The sequence below is a fragment of the Carcharodon carcharias genome, chromosome 6 (genome assembly GCF_017639515.1).
Source record: "Carcharodon carcharias isolate sCarCar2 chromosome 6, sCarCar2.pri, whole genome shotgun sequence".
Classification (NCBI taxonomy): Eukaryota; Metazoa; Chordata; class Chondrichthyes; order Lamniformes; family Lamnidae; genus Carcharodon; species Carcharodon carcharias.
Genome location: NC_054472.1, coordinates 24,873,756 through 24,888,502, shown reverse-complemented (window position 1 = coordinate 24,888,502; position 14,747 = coordinate 24,873,756). Strand labels below are relative to the sequence as shown.

Here is a 14,747-nt window from a genome sequence, read left to right as displayed (position 1 = left end):
AGTCAAAGTACTGAGGAATGTGCCAATGAGAAATCTATGGTTTCTGTGAACAAAGTATACTATCCAATCGCTTTTCTCTATGTTCTCTTAAACACTAGGTGGATCATAGCGATAGCATGAAAATGTGATCAGAAGCTCATTTTGGTGATAGAAATATAACACCAAGATTTCCAACAGACTGATTTAGTCTCAGGCTGTTGCCAGGGAGAAGGATGAAGTCAGTGGTTAGGGAACGCAGTTTGACTCAGGGACCGAAAACAGTGGGCAGAATTTAATGCTCGCCCACAAGGTGGGTTTGTTGGCAGGGGGACATTTATTCAGGCAGGATGATGTCAGATGGGCAACCAGCTGCCTTTCTGCCTCTTCACCGATTAAGTCCATGGTGCTAAGGCTCATGGATGGCATTCCCATCCTGCTACCAATTGAAGCCCTTAGGTAAACAATTTGTGCCCACTTAAGGGCCTCATCCCACCGCTGCTGCTAATAATTCAACAGTGGGTGGGGGAACTCACCATGTGAGAAACCCAAAAAGTAAACTCTGACAGACTTGCTTGTGGGCTTCCGGGTGGGAAGAAAATTGTTCGTCTTCAGGCACTCTGCGCTTGATCAAGGCAGCCGGCTTTGGAAAGTGGAGCCAATGAAAGCCAACCCCTGCCCTTGCTGCGGACGCACTTCCCCCACAACATCCACCCACCATTACTGACCTTCGGTCTGGGTCCCTTGGCAATCCTGGGCCTTGGGTGGGTGCATCATTCCCCTGTGGCACTTGCAGCCTCTAATTGGCCAGGAGCTTTCGGAAGGTTTGCCTTCCACCCCCGAGATCCTTGACCCCATGGAAGACCCACTGCTGCCCCGTTAAGTGCCTAGTTGGCACTTAATTTGGCAGGCTTTGCTGAAAGTAGTGTTTCTTACCAGCTTTACAACTGGCGGGCGAGACCCACATCACCTCCGTTAAATTCCACCCAAAGCCTTCATTCTTCCCAATATTTAATTGGAGGAAATCTCTGCTCATCCAGTACTGGATGTCAGATAAGCAGTCCGATAATCCAGCAACAGTGGAGGAGTAGTGAGAGGTGGTGGTAGAGCTGAGTATCAAACAAATGCGGTGCTCTTGGATAACTGTGCCAAGAGGCAACACGTAGATGAGAAATAGGAGGGAGCTAAGGATAGATTCTTGAGGGACACCAGAGTTATCGATGTAGGAGTGGGAACAGAAGACATTACAAGTGATACTCTGGCTACGATTAGATGGCTAAGAATGGAACCAGATAAGAGCAGTCCCACCCATCTGGATGACAGTGGAGAGGCGTTAGAGTAAGATGATGTGATCAGCCATGTCAAAGACTACAGACAGGTCAAGAAGGATGAGGAGGGTTAATTTACCTTTGTCACAGATGGCCATTTGATGCCATTTGTGACTTTGATAAGAGTCGTTTCAGTACATTGGCAAGGGCAGAAACCTGACTGGAGGGATTGAAATGTGCAGATTATGCATTTACAAGACATTTTTCAGACTTAACCAAATCCTACAACCATGACAAAATCCGTCCAATGGAAGGCCTCTACTTGACTAGCTGTAGATTATAACTGATCGCAGTATAATTGCTACACAAGTCCAGAGCATTCATTTTGATTTCTCACCGACAAGAAAATAATTTGTTGGAGTGGGGCATCTTGAGGCACGCCTGGTTACTTAAGACTTTATCCTACCCCCTTCAGCTCAAATACCTTTTGCTCTGGAAGTCAGAGAAACAGGGAACTTGGGACTTTGGTGAACAAAGGGATCTTTAATCAATGGGATTTAAGGATTGTCAAACTAACAGTGGGAGGACTGAGAAGGAAGGTGAATTCAGTGTCAAATCAGGTATGGAAAGAGAAGTAGAGAGAAAGATTGAACTGAGAAAGGGGAAAAAAGGATAGCAAGAAAGAATATGGCAATTTACATTTAATGGGGTCTCTTTGTAAAACACCAATGGCTAGTTGGTAAGAAAGAAACCAAGTCTTCACTTTTTCCAGACTGAGCTTTATTCCAACTCACATAAAACTCTATTTGAGATCATCTCCTGTTTCCCTTTATATGCACTCCTTTATATGTGCTTAATCAATTATTTTCTAATTACTAACTTAATCACTTGTTGACTATTAACTATTTCCTATCCCAATACCTGTCACCAATCCTATCCCAAATCCTATCGCCAGTTTACACATTAATAATGCATTGGTCATACACAAGTTATTTTTTTCAAGCAAATTCCAACCTATTGATTAAAACCAATTTTACCTCTATCTTCATTTCCGCATCCTGGAACGCTTTCAGTTGCTGGTACTGCTCCGGAGTAGGACTAGTCCAGCCTCTCTCCAGCTCATGTGTAGCCTGAAATTGGGAGGAAAAAAAATCCTGCTTTTCATATCTTGTAATCTTTCTGGAGGTGTTTTTTTAAATTAATTCATGGGACGTGGGCGTCGCTGGCCAGGCCATCCTTAATTGTCCTTGTTCAGAGGGCATTTATGAGTCAGCCACTTTGCTGTGGGTCGGGACTGACATGTAGGCCAGACCAGGTAAGGACAGCAGATTTCCTTCTTGCTTTGTCTTCACACCAGATGGTTTCATGGTCATTAGACTTTTAATTCCAGATTTTTATTGAATACAAATTTCACTATCTGCTGTGGTGGGATTCAAACCTGGGTCCCCAGCGCATTACCCTGGGTCTCTGGAATACTAGTCCAGTGACAATACCACTCTGCCACTGCCTTCCTCCTATTTGCTGTAAACCTTTTGTATGAGTGAGGTGAAATGCTGCTTTGTCTTCACACCAGCTGCAATTCATATATTCAATGACATAACCAATAAACTGATGACAAATAATTAACACCTAATTTTGATTACATGACAGCAATCTTAAGAGCTTCAAACAATACAGAACTGAAAAGTAGATCTTGATAACTATCATCTAAACTTATGGGCCAAGAATTTTCACTTTGGCACAAATTGTGGTAGTTTCCAGAAATATTTTTATTCCTCAAGCTTCCACTCAAATATATTTGCATGTCATCAAATGTAAAATCTGCCATGAACCAGTCCAATCAGGCAGTGTTTTAGAACTTAATTTTTACTTAAAAAAATCTGCATTAGCAAGTATTCCTCGATGTATTTAAGAATGATAACCTGGTGCTAGTTTGTTAATACATTTGGAAATTGTCTTGTCACAAAAAAGACATTTTTTAATGCCTAGTCCATCACCTGCGAGTAACTAGAAATTACATAACTGAAAAATGACTTTAAGAAACTATACAGAGCCATTTACTGGTATCACTGGTGCAAAATAAAGTGCCCTGTGACATTTCATCATGTTAAAGACACTAAGTTGTTGTAGTTGTCAATTGCTGAGTAAATTAAAAAAGATTCAATATTTAGAAGTTTTTAGAACATAAGCATTGATGTTCATGTGCCTAAGCAGTACATGCCCAATTGCAGCAAGACCTGGAGGATATTCAGGCTTGGGCTGACAAGTGGCAAGTAACATTCACACCACACAAGTGCCGGGCAATGACCATCTCCAACAAGGCAGAATCTAGCCATCACCCCTTGACATTCAATAGCATTAGCATCGTTGAATCCCCCACAATCAACATCCTGGGGGTTACCATTGACCAGAAACTCAACTGGTAGCCACAGTATTTATTTGGCTAGTCAAGAGCAGGTCAGTGGCTCACTTCTTGATTCCCCAAAGCTTGTCCACCACCTACAAAGGCACAAGTCAGGAGTGTGATGGAGTACTCTCTACTTGCCTGGATGAGTACAGCTTCAAAAACACAAGTGACTTGACACTATCCAGGACAAAGTAGTCTGCTTGATTGGCATTCCTTCAACAAACATTCCCTCCCTCCACCACCGACGAACAGTGACAGCAGTGTGTACCATCTTCAAGATGCACTGCAGAAACTCACTAAGGTTCCTTAGGCAGCATCTTCCAAACACATGATAACGACCATCAAGAAGGAGAAGGGCAGCCGATAGATGGGAACACCACAAACTGGAAGCTCCCCTCCAAGTCACTCACCATCCTGACTTCGAAATATATCGCCGTTCCTTCATTGTTGCTGGGTCAAAATCCTGGAACTCACTTCCTAATAGCACTGTGGCTGTCCCTACATCACAGAGACTGCAGTGGTTCAAGAAGGCAGCTCACCACCACCTTCTCAAGGGCAACTATGGATGGGCAATAAATGCTGGTCTAGCCAGTAGCATCTACATCCCGTATATGAATAAAAAAAATTTTAAGAGCCATCTCAAAGGCCTGCAAACAGGCACAATTAACGAAACTGTCAATAGTGATCAATTTGACCCTGGTTGTGGTCAGTTTTGTAAGTGGAGCCTGCTTCTAGCACTACTAGCACAAATGTAACTTGCGCTTAGAATTCTACAACATTTCATGCTGGTATGGCTGTTTTGGGTAAATTACACTGAAAAAATAGCACAACCCAACGGAAATTCCTCCCCCACAAATATACAATCTGTGCCTTGTACAGATGTTTGAAACATAAGTTCTTACGTGCTCACACATGCAGTAAAGTTCGCAAAGGCAGATTCATTCTAATTCAACTTGTGTTGCTAGAATGAAAGTTACACAAATAAATATAGATATGGATGATCGAACCTTTTCTGCATAGAATATATATTTCTGCTTTATAATTCTGTCCTCTTTATTGCTAAAGCTAACAGTGGAAAATCTACCCCATGTTTGCTGTACTCCTGATTAAAAATGGGCATGCTATCTACATAATACAATTGGCGGTAGTTAATAATGTAGGTTCTATTGTTGGAATGAAAACATTTCAATGGTTGCATCCTCACAGCTGTGTTGAGAATGCAGTTCTGGTGATGACCAGGTCCAGTTAGTGCCAATGTCTTGGATGTCTCAAACGCCTTATGGCATGGTTTGTTTTGAAAGAAAGTGTTATTTACATAAAGCTCATGGTTGCAGCAAAGCTCAAGTTGTCTTTGTCCATTTGACAATGGCCGTATACCCAAAAACCTTGAGTGTGTACACTTGTCAATGGGTCAGGACCTGCTGAATGCCCACTTGCGAGCAAAATATGAAAATGGCAGGCATCAACACAGACAACTGGGAGACTGATGCTGATGGCTGTGTTTGAATGTTTGAAGGGGCTTCGGACAAGGTGAAGAGAAATTGAAAGTTCAGCTGACAGGACAGAAGAGAGTTCAGGGAAAACAGAGGCCAGCGAATCCCGCACAATCTTCGCCCACCGTCGTTGCTTGCAGCAAATACAGCAGAGACTGCCATGCCAGAGCCTGAGTCACACAAAGAAATGTTTAACACAGAGTTGACTACCATGGTGCAAATCATCATTGCTGTGGATCTGGTGTCACATGTAGGCCAGACCAGGACAAAAGGGCTTTAGTGAATCAGATGGGGTTTTTTTTTTAAAAAAATGACAATCGTCATCATTGGACTTTTAATTCCAGATTTTTATTGAATTCAAATTTCATCACCCATGTTGAGATTTGAACCCAGGTCCCCAGACCATTACCCTGGGTCTCTGGAATACCACGAGTCCAGTGACAATATTATTATGCCACTGCCTCTTATGTACTGGCAATAGTCAACTGGAGTTCACTAAGGTGGTTACATTCACACCAGTCACAGCGTTATAAATACTCAGCATGTGCACGGAGATTTATTTCCCTTACCTGGCTGTACAATAGGGTGATGCCACCACTACTTTCCATAAGCATTTTATCCTCCAAGGGATCCAAATAACTGGGAAGAAAAGAAATATAATCTTGTTAATTTAGTTAAAAAGAGTGGAACACACTTTAACTGCAAGACAGTCTGCAAACACAAAATAAACTTGGCTTATTCACTGAATTCACCCTGGAGTTCCAAAACTCCAGATGCTGACAATTTGTTCCCTAAATATAGTGGCACATCTGGCATAAAAGTACACAATAAGGCGGCAGTTCACAAAGAAACAATGCAGCTTTAAATAAAAAGCCCTGTTTGTTTCCACAGATTTTCTTCCTATGATTTCATTTTCTATTTTGATTCTTTTGAGCTCTGCTTTATTTTCAATCTTTTTTTAAGTGGCATAGAACCTGTTTAAACAGAGGCTTCAGGAACAGTCGTCTTCTTTTATTAAGTTCACTAATTTACAATGGATGCCACCCACACCCCACCCCCCCCCCCACACTTTTGCAGAACACAAGAACCCCAAGTCTTCATCATCAGCAAGGTTAGGGACAGAACACTGCAACTTACTGTGCAGGAAAGCATAGATTCAGGGCCGGTGAAAGGAGACAAGTATTTTGGCAGCAACAGGGCTTTCCATAGCCCTCCCTTAGAAGCAGGTCCCTGGTAAAGACTCATTACATAGACATTTCTCAATGGGGAGGAAAGAGTCATCTGATCAGAATAGAAAATAGTCTTTAAACAGTATTTATTACTTTCAACAGATAATCATAAGAAGTGCCTAGGACATGTTTTCCATTGTGCTTGTAGATAATGTACCTTGGACGACTCAGCTGCTTGAAACAGTGATTCATTGGACCACAGTAATTAGAAGGTGTGTGCTGAATTAGCTAATTTTAGGTTACAGTATTACGGTTCAGTGTCACTACACTAAGTATGGTGGGAACCAGGTGAAGAAGTGAAACAATCATCCAGGGCTCCCCAATTGCTATTAACTGCCAGACAATGGACATGTGAAGAGATTCGGCGACAGCAGGCTTAGTCATTGCTGCAATGGTCTAAATGAACAAGTAGTCTGGTAACATGTTCTTTAGACTCAGACAGATAATGGCCACTAAAACAAGGGACAAGAGGGTATCTGAAATTTACTTGTGAAGGAAAGGTCTAAGGATTTCAGCTGTAAACTCACAGAACATTACTTCCAATCAGTGGAAGATTCAGCAGGCCACACAGTGCGCTCTACATCAAGGACAATGGTGTTAAATCTGGCTGCGTATACTCATCATAGGAATGGGGCAGATCACCCAGCCCTTTGAGCCTGCCCCACTATCCACCCGGCTTGGCTATATATCCCTTAATGTCCTTGGCTAGCAAAAATATGTCAATCTCAGATTTAAAGTTAATTGAGCTAGCAGAGTGGAGGAGGAAAATCACAGCCAAAGAATGCAAGACAAAATTATTTGTGCAGTTCTGTTGGTCAGTTCGTGAGTGATAACTTTGTTGTGGCAGAGTGTTATGGGGTGGGGGGGTGGGGGGGGTGGGGGGGTGGGGTGGTGGTGGGGTGGGGGGTTGGGGTTGGGCTGGTGAAATTAAGGGGCTTATTTGCTTGATTTATTGGGCCCTTTATCACCATTAATCTACTTTAAATGTGCTTACATCTAATCAATTGGATAGTTCAGTGGTAGCTTTATGAAAAGGAAATTAGAAAGTTAATTATTGACTTGTGCCCCACAGCCACACACTCGGGTGTTGTATTGGAGGAAAAGCAGGTGTGGGAATGAGGAGTTCCATGAACCAGAGAGTGAAGCATCTAAAAAGGACATAAAGAGAAATGATGAAGTTCAAATTGTCTGCATTTCACTTTGTCACTAAATACTGCAAGTAATCCAATAACAAGGATACAAATCATTACAGAGGCACCAAAATGCAAACTGTTTCTTTTCACATTTTATTAAACAATGGTCAAGGCCAAATGGTAATGAATCAGGCAAACTTCTGGATAATGTTTATCGCTACAGTTAACTGGGGCTGTTTTCACAGGTTTTTCCAGACACTATGGAAGGGGGTGGCCTCACCTCCATCCTCACTCAGAGACAACTGGATTGCTCAGAATCTTAGCTATCATTTTGTAGTGATAGCATTGAAATGTCTTACAGTATTGGTCAGCAGTAGAGTTCTCAACTATCTCAAAACTTCCTGGAATAGGGAATTCAGACATGCCAGAATTTAACACCAGAGACATGAGCCTGAAATATTGAGCCTTGTGAGAGGGGCTCTGTCGTGTGGGGATTTTTAGCAGGCACTGAAAAACATACCTTTCCTGCTTGATCCTGCTCTGCCCCTGATGGACCATGTGACCACAAAGGCTGCTTTCCTCTTCCAGCAGACACCTGGGAAATTAGTACTCACCAGTTTGTAACCTAAGCCGGGGCAAAGATTGCCACTAACGGGCTGAATGTGGCATTGAGTGACGGAGGGTTGGGATGAGGTAGCAGCCTAGGGTTCAAAGCTCTATTGTTAGGGATCATTAGTGCTTAAACACCAGATGATCCGCTGCACATGCAGCATTGACACCAAATTTAAGTGGAATAAGGATTCACAGCTTTCTCTAGGGGTGCATCTGGGGCCTTATGACTAGAACCTAATTAGTTTTGATCACTGAACTGGAAAGGTAAACAGTTAATGATAACTGTGTTTTGCTGAGGCAGTGTTATGATCCCAGCTGATGTCACTACTGGACAAGTCCGATGCCAGGGTGGAACCCGGCTTGATAGATCCTAATTTTTATCGTTTGTTTAGAAACGTGGCAAGTGGCTATTGAACAGAGTCATAGGAGTCAGCTGATGAAAGTTTAACAAAAGAATAAAACATTTATTAAACAGGAAAAGATGAACTATATTACAATTTCCCTTCACCCACAACTATGTCTTTAAAGATATATACAGATTTGTAAGGATAACACAAGTTACAAAAGCTATTTTATACTCTAATGTTCACAGTAAGTACACAGTCCATATAAACTAATGGGCAACCTGTGGTCAGACACACCACTCTCTGAAACCAAGTGACAGATGCTACCCTAAACATATGCTATGGATCTCTCCTCAAACCCTCCAGATGTTTGTCACACCGTCAGCCAAATGGTCTCACTGAACTTTGCCTTTCACATGAGGTTTCCAATCTTCACTTTTGATGAATTTGCTTTGGAATCTTCTCTGAAACGATGTTTTCTCTCAGACACCTTCCGCAAAGGTCCACCTCCAGGGTTTCGAACTCTCTTGCCCATGTCCCTTTCCCCTGGATTGCCATGTGCATTCAGCTTTCTTCTAAGCACTCTCGTTCAAATGCTCAGTTGTGCCAACAGAATGCCACTGCTTCACATGCCCATATTGAACTGTTACAGACCGTTAGCTGTCTCCTTTGGATCTTCTGGCTTCTCGCAACCCTATATTGCTTTAAATCAGCATCCTGTACTATCTCCCTTTAAGATTGGAGCCTCTGTTCCTCACTCTTAACTTTTCCATATTTCTGTTCATTCCCTTTGACTAGAAGCTCTCAGGACCCCTCTTCTTCTGTTCATTGTGGAAACCTGCATCCTGCAGCTCGCTCCTGTCCAGCTTCTGCTGGCAACTTTCAACTTTAGGGCACACTGATCGACCAACTGAACTCAAACTGGTGTGCGTGTGTCTGTCTGTGTGCGCGTGTGGTCCCCTCTCTCTGGACCCCTGTTGCTGGGCAACAGCACAGTTTTTTTCTACCTTTTGATTTAACTTCCCTTCAAGAGTCATGACATCTCATTAAAATGCAGGGATCTTTTAAAGTGAAACTAAAACTTAGGTTTCATCCTTTTAACGCACAAAATACAGAAATACAAATTAAACTTGATGATATACTTTATTCCTAACAGCTCCAAATACAGATATAACTTACTTAAAACTATCTTTATTTCCTAACAGCAGTAATATAGACCTAAGTATATTGATAACTAACACAAGTGCTCACAAAGACATTTTAAAATTCATGTTTATAGTCCAACCCATTTAAGTGGAAAAGAGATGCATTGATATAACCTAACAGACATATAAATGAATCAATGAACCCTCTCCTCTCCCTGCCTGGCATCAAGCAGCTGAGAGGTCCGAGTGGTATTGCTGGCCCCTTTTGCTGCAGGTTCATTGCCATCTAACAGAACGTGGCATTAGACCTCTCCACCCGAGGTGGGCCCATGATCATACCCAGGTAACAGATAGAATTTTTAAAAAGATTTTTGTAAGGCACTTTCAAGGGCATTATATAGTTCCTGGAAAAGAGCTCTGGCATATTAGAGATTAAATAAGCCACTACTGAGGTTTATAGAACAACTGTCCATCCGTATTGATTATCTTTTAAAAAAAAACATGATTTTTATATCAAAGTGCTTAATCTTTAAGAGTTTGCCTCACAATTTGGCATTACTGGGGTTTCCTCCCCTACTCACTGCCTCCAACAGCTCAGCAGATTTGCAACTTAAACTTGTCGTACACCAGCTGCTGGCACAAAACCATGAGAAATATACAAAGGACCCAACCTTCATGAAAGGTAAATGCATTAAGATTTGTAGAAGTTGTGAGATCAGAATATCAAGCGATCAAACCTTCAGGAATGCCTCCAACCAGGGATTTTAATTCTAGTCCGGTCACTTCTGTGGTCAGTTAGTGACTCTAATATGCTCTTAAGAGTGAGGCAAGGTTTAGGCAAACCTAATCTGAACAACTGGTGAAAGTGGAGCTAAAGCTTAGACTTAATCCATTTCAACAATGCTTAAGTGAGCCCCCCTGCCTTAATTGGAGTCTTTCCTGCCACTTAGTGAGGCAGTGGCAGCTAAATCTTGGGCATCACCCAATGAGAACAACTTGGCTGAAGGAAGTGCAAGACTGACAAAAAGCCCAAATCAGCTATTTCAAATCTTGGTTCAATTCTTTGCAAAATAGATCAACCTTGTTTTTTTTTTAAAAAAATTAAGTGCATCAAATTGTTTCTAAATTTCTGAGTTTCTGGGGTTCTCTGGATAAAGTGGAGCTGGGTGCATCATGCAGAATGCATGACTCCTATGTTGGAATGAGATACAACTCAAAAACATCCTCCCTATATCTTTGATCCATAAAGAAAACGGACATCAAATACTCTTCCAAGTAAAGTTGATGCAAGAGTTGAACTTTTAAAAAAAAAAACGATAAATAACTTTATACATAAGGACCAGATTTTCTTCCGCAAGCAAGGCAGGCTGGTCACTTCTATCAGTGTACATGAATTAAAAGTTTGCTTTCTTTTTGGGCTCACCTTTTTAGGTGAATTACTGTGCTCAAGGTCAGGATTATCAGTAAACACGGAAGTTATCCCATGCACCACCTATAAACATGGCAGAAACATTGAATCCATTCATGAAAATAAAGGAATATTTCAGATTTTGCTGCAGAAATTCATATCATTTCAACATTTCTAAATCCCTATTTTCACTTCTTCATTTTACTTCCTTAGTACGAAATACATCTGCGTTACTTCTCCTTTTCAGTTTATTCTTCAAGTTTCTTTTTGTGCTATTGGTAAACTTCTGCATGGAAAATTTGAATAGACTAATTGATAAAACTGTTTTCAAAATTGTCAGACTACACATTCTGTTGACATTTGGGTCTACCATAATGAGTTATCGTAAATTATTTAATGCTGCACTGTGCTAATTCAACTTAATTTCCACACAAGCCGTAACTAAATTCCAAAAAAGATTCACTTCATAAATCAAAGCCATTGCCATAACCTTGTACAAAGGTAAAAAGTTAGAAAATAGAAGTGTATAAATCTTATAAAAGGGTGTTACATAAAGCAACAGTGTTTAGATCAGTTCATGACCTTGTTACAATGAGGTTTATGAGATAATGATGTTTTGGGACTGTATTTAAGGCAAAGTGAAAGTGGTCATGTGACCTATTCTGAAATCTGCCTGACAGCAAGCCTGGGTGGTTTAATTGTTAGAGATTAGAGATTAAAAGGGGCCCAGATTGTTTTAATGGGAAGAAGGTGCAAGGTGTTTACACTCGGGAGACAATAGCAGCAGCCACTGTGCTAACAGTGGATAGATTGTGATTCTCCAAACTCCCAGAAAAAAGTGTTGAAAATGTCAGGCTGTGCTTTAAACTGTCCATTTAGTTCCAAGGTGAGAGAGAGAGTTGGGCTCTCAACGATAGCTAATCAGCATCTCTCTCATACACAGAGACTCATACACAGAGGAACTTTGCAAGTCTCAGTTCTCATGGTTCGCTAACAGACTGTGTTAGAAGGGTGTATAACAACGACTAAAATTTCCTGCTTTGATCGAAACAAGAACCTCTTGTTGGTGATAGCAAGCAGGCTTGTGAAAAGAGCTCTCACCAAGGGCAATGATGGCAAGGATAACCAGACATACATTAGCAGGTTTGTTTAGCTACACAGAAATGAAGACAGCTAGCTCAGGGCCAATATTTAAGGCTGCCCTATCATATCTATGGAAAATCAATCATCTTTTTTCACAAGCACATCTAGATTTTTGGGGATGATGGAAAGGAATCGTTCTCTTCCAACAGGGTGCAAAGATTTAGGTGGAGCAGATCCAATGCAGCCAGTAAGGAAGATGCAATAAGAGGGGAAAGATACAAGTTTCCCATCTACTGGTGATCTTCCACAGTACAAGAAAGGATATGACTGGCTAAAACAAGCATATGTTTTGCAAAATTGGGTCAGTAACTACACTTAAACCAAACCCAAATTATGCTATTTGCATTCTGGTATTTTTAACTGCTAACATTCCATGGCAATCATGTCAAGGTTTTATCCCATCTCTCACTCTTTCAGGTAACATGCCCTAAGAGGGTGTAGGCAACCACAGACCTCAATGTTAGTCTTGCTCTAGAGGCATGGATCAACTTTGTTGGAGTACATTCATCCAGTTTGTGAGGCTCTTTAAAAGAGCCATTCTTTGTCTACATTGATCTCTTTTACCTTCGATCTTTCCTATCAACACCAGATTTTCTAAATCATGATATCTAATTACGTGCCCAAGAAATTCCAACTCACTCTCTGATCTGGGTCTTTTGGTCTCAGGTTTCACTAGCATCTCTTTGTTGGTAAAGTGACTCGCCCAGGATATCTTCATTATTCGCCTCAAAAACCCCAATTCTGTAGTCTCAATAATTGTCCAACACTCGGTTCCGTCCGACAAAATTGCTGCGATGTAGCATTCCAGGGTTCTCAGCTTTGCTTTCATGGTGAATTTTGAGTTGATCATAATCTTTTTTCATTTTTTGAAATACATCTTTGGCCATTCCAATCCCTTATCTTATTTTCTTTTTTTGCACTTTCCACCCAATATTTCACATATTTCCTAGGTAATAAAGTTTGGCTACCCATTTGATCTTTTCATTCTTTACTGTGATCTTACATTCTGGTATGATTTTCTTTTTGGACACTACTAGACATTTGTTTTCTTAAAATTTATGCTCAGCCCTTCTCACTCACTCATTACTTTATCCAAAATCTTTTGCAGTTTCTCTTCAGAGTCAGCAATAAGAACAGTATAATTGCATTATCTTATATTATTCAAATTGTAACCTCCATTGAGCAATCCAGGAAGGTCTTCAACCTTGCTAAGAACATTTCCACTATACAAACTGAATAATCTGGGGAGAAAATGCACCCCTGTCTGACTCCTTTTTTAATCTTCACAAAATTGCTTAGATTGTTCTCAACTTTTACTGCTGCAGTTTGTCCCCAATGAAGATTTCTTATCACTCTAAGATCTTTGCCATCAAGATCAAGAGACTGACAGTCATCAGTTCTGCATTTTTCACCTTATCAAATGTCTTTCTACAATCAAAAAAAACACACGAATACCTCCTTTTTCATCTCTATGGCTCTGATAGCATGTGGACCATTAAGGTAGCATTTCTCAAACCTCTACCTTCTGCAAGGCTACACTGAAGAGCTGAAATTTCTGGCTTTATCTTGCTCCTGGCCCTATTCATCAGTACTTGAGGAAGGGTCTTAGTAATGTGGCTCAGACTGCGATGGAGTTCACATTCAATTGCTCCATGCGTAATAAATATTGATTTACTCAAGTCTTCTGGGACTTCTCTAATGTTGTAAACCATTAAAATGTATCCCATAGCATTCATGAATATTCAATATTTTCTTTTAAATCCTCACTCCTTTCCCCAGATGATGCCATACTATTATTATAACCCCAGCAGGTCACCCCTTCTCCAGTCTTATTCAATGATCGGATTTTCTCCCATTGCACAGAGTAAAGAGAGAGATTGAGTGAAATTAAGAGTTCTTGCGTGTGTGCGTGCGAGAGAGAGAGAGAGAGAGAGAGAGAGTGGGGAGGGAGGGAGGAGAGAGAGAGTGGGGAGGGAAGGAGGAGAGAGAGAGAGTGGGGCGAGGGAGGGAGAGCGAGAGAGGGGGGCGAGGGAGGGAGAGCGAGAGCGGGGGGCGAGAGAGGGAGGGAGAGCGGGGGGCGAGAGAGGGAGGGAGAGCGGGGGGCGAGGGAGGGAGGGAGAGCGGGGGGCGAGGGAGGGAGGGAGAGCGGGGGGCGAGGGAGGGAGGGAGAGCGGGGGGCGAGGGAGGGAGGGAGAGCGGGGGGGCGAGGGAGGGAGGGAGAGCGGGGGGCGAGGGAGGGAGGGAGAGCGGGGGGCGAGGGAGGGAGGGAGAGCGGGGGGCGAGGGAGGGAGGGAGAGCGGGGGGCGAGGGAGGGAGGGAGAGCGGGGGGCGAGGGAGGGAGGGAGAGCGGGGGGGCGAGGGAGGGAGGGAGAGCGGGGGGCGAGGGAGGGAGGGAGAGCGGGGGGCGAGGGAGGGAGGGAGAGCGGGGGGGCGAGGGAGGGAGGGAGAGCGGGGGGCGAGGGAGGGAGGGAGAGCGGGGGGCGAGGGAGGGAGAGCGGGGGGCGAGGGAGAGAGAGAGCGAGAGAGCGGGGCGGGAGGGAGAGAGAGAGCGAGAGAGCGGGGAGGGAGGGAGAGAGAGAGCGAGAGAGA

At 42.6% G+C, this 14,747-nt stretch overlaps 1 protein-coding gene across 3 annotated transcripts in view; it reads right to left on the bottom strand.

The window, feature by feature from the left end:
• The window catches only part of LOC121278890 (sorting nexin-31-like), a 163,136-nt gene that overhangs the window by 29,004 nt on the left and 119,385 nt on the right, over positions 1-14,747 (bottom strand). For all 3 annotated transcript variants that reach the window (XM_041189379.1, XM_041189381.1, XM_041189380.1), the window contains 2 exons: positions 5,714-5,783; positions 2,282-2,374 (listed from right to left, as the gene is read on the bottom strand). In XM_041189379.1, coding sequence (XP_041045313.1) covers positions 2,282-2,374; positions 5,714-5,783 — 163 coding nt within the window. The remainder of the gene's footprint in view (positions 1-2,281; positions 2,375-5,713; positions 5,784-14,747) is intronic.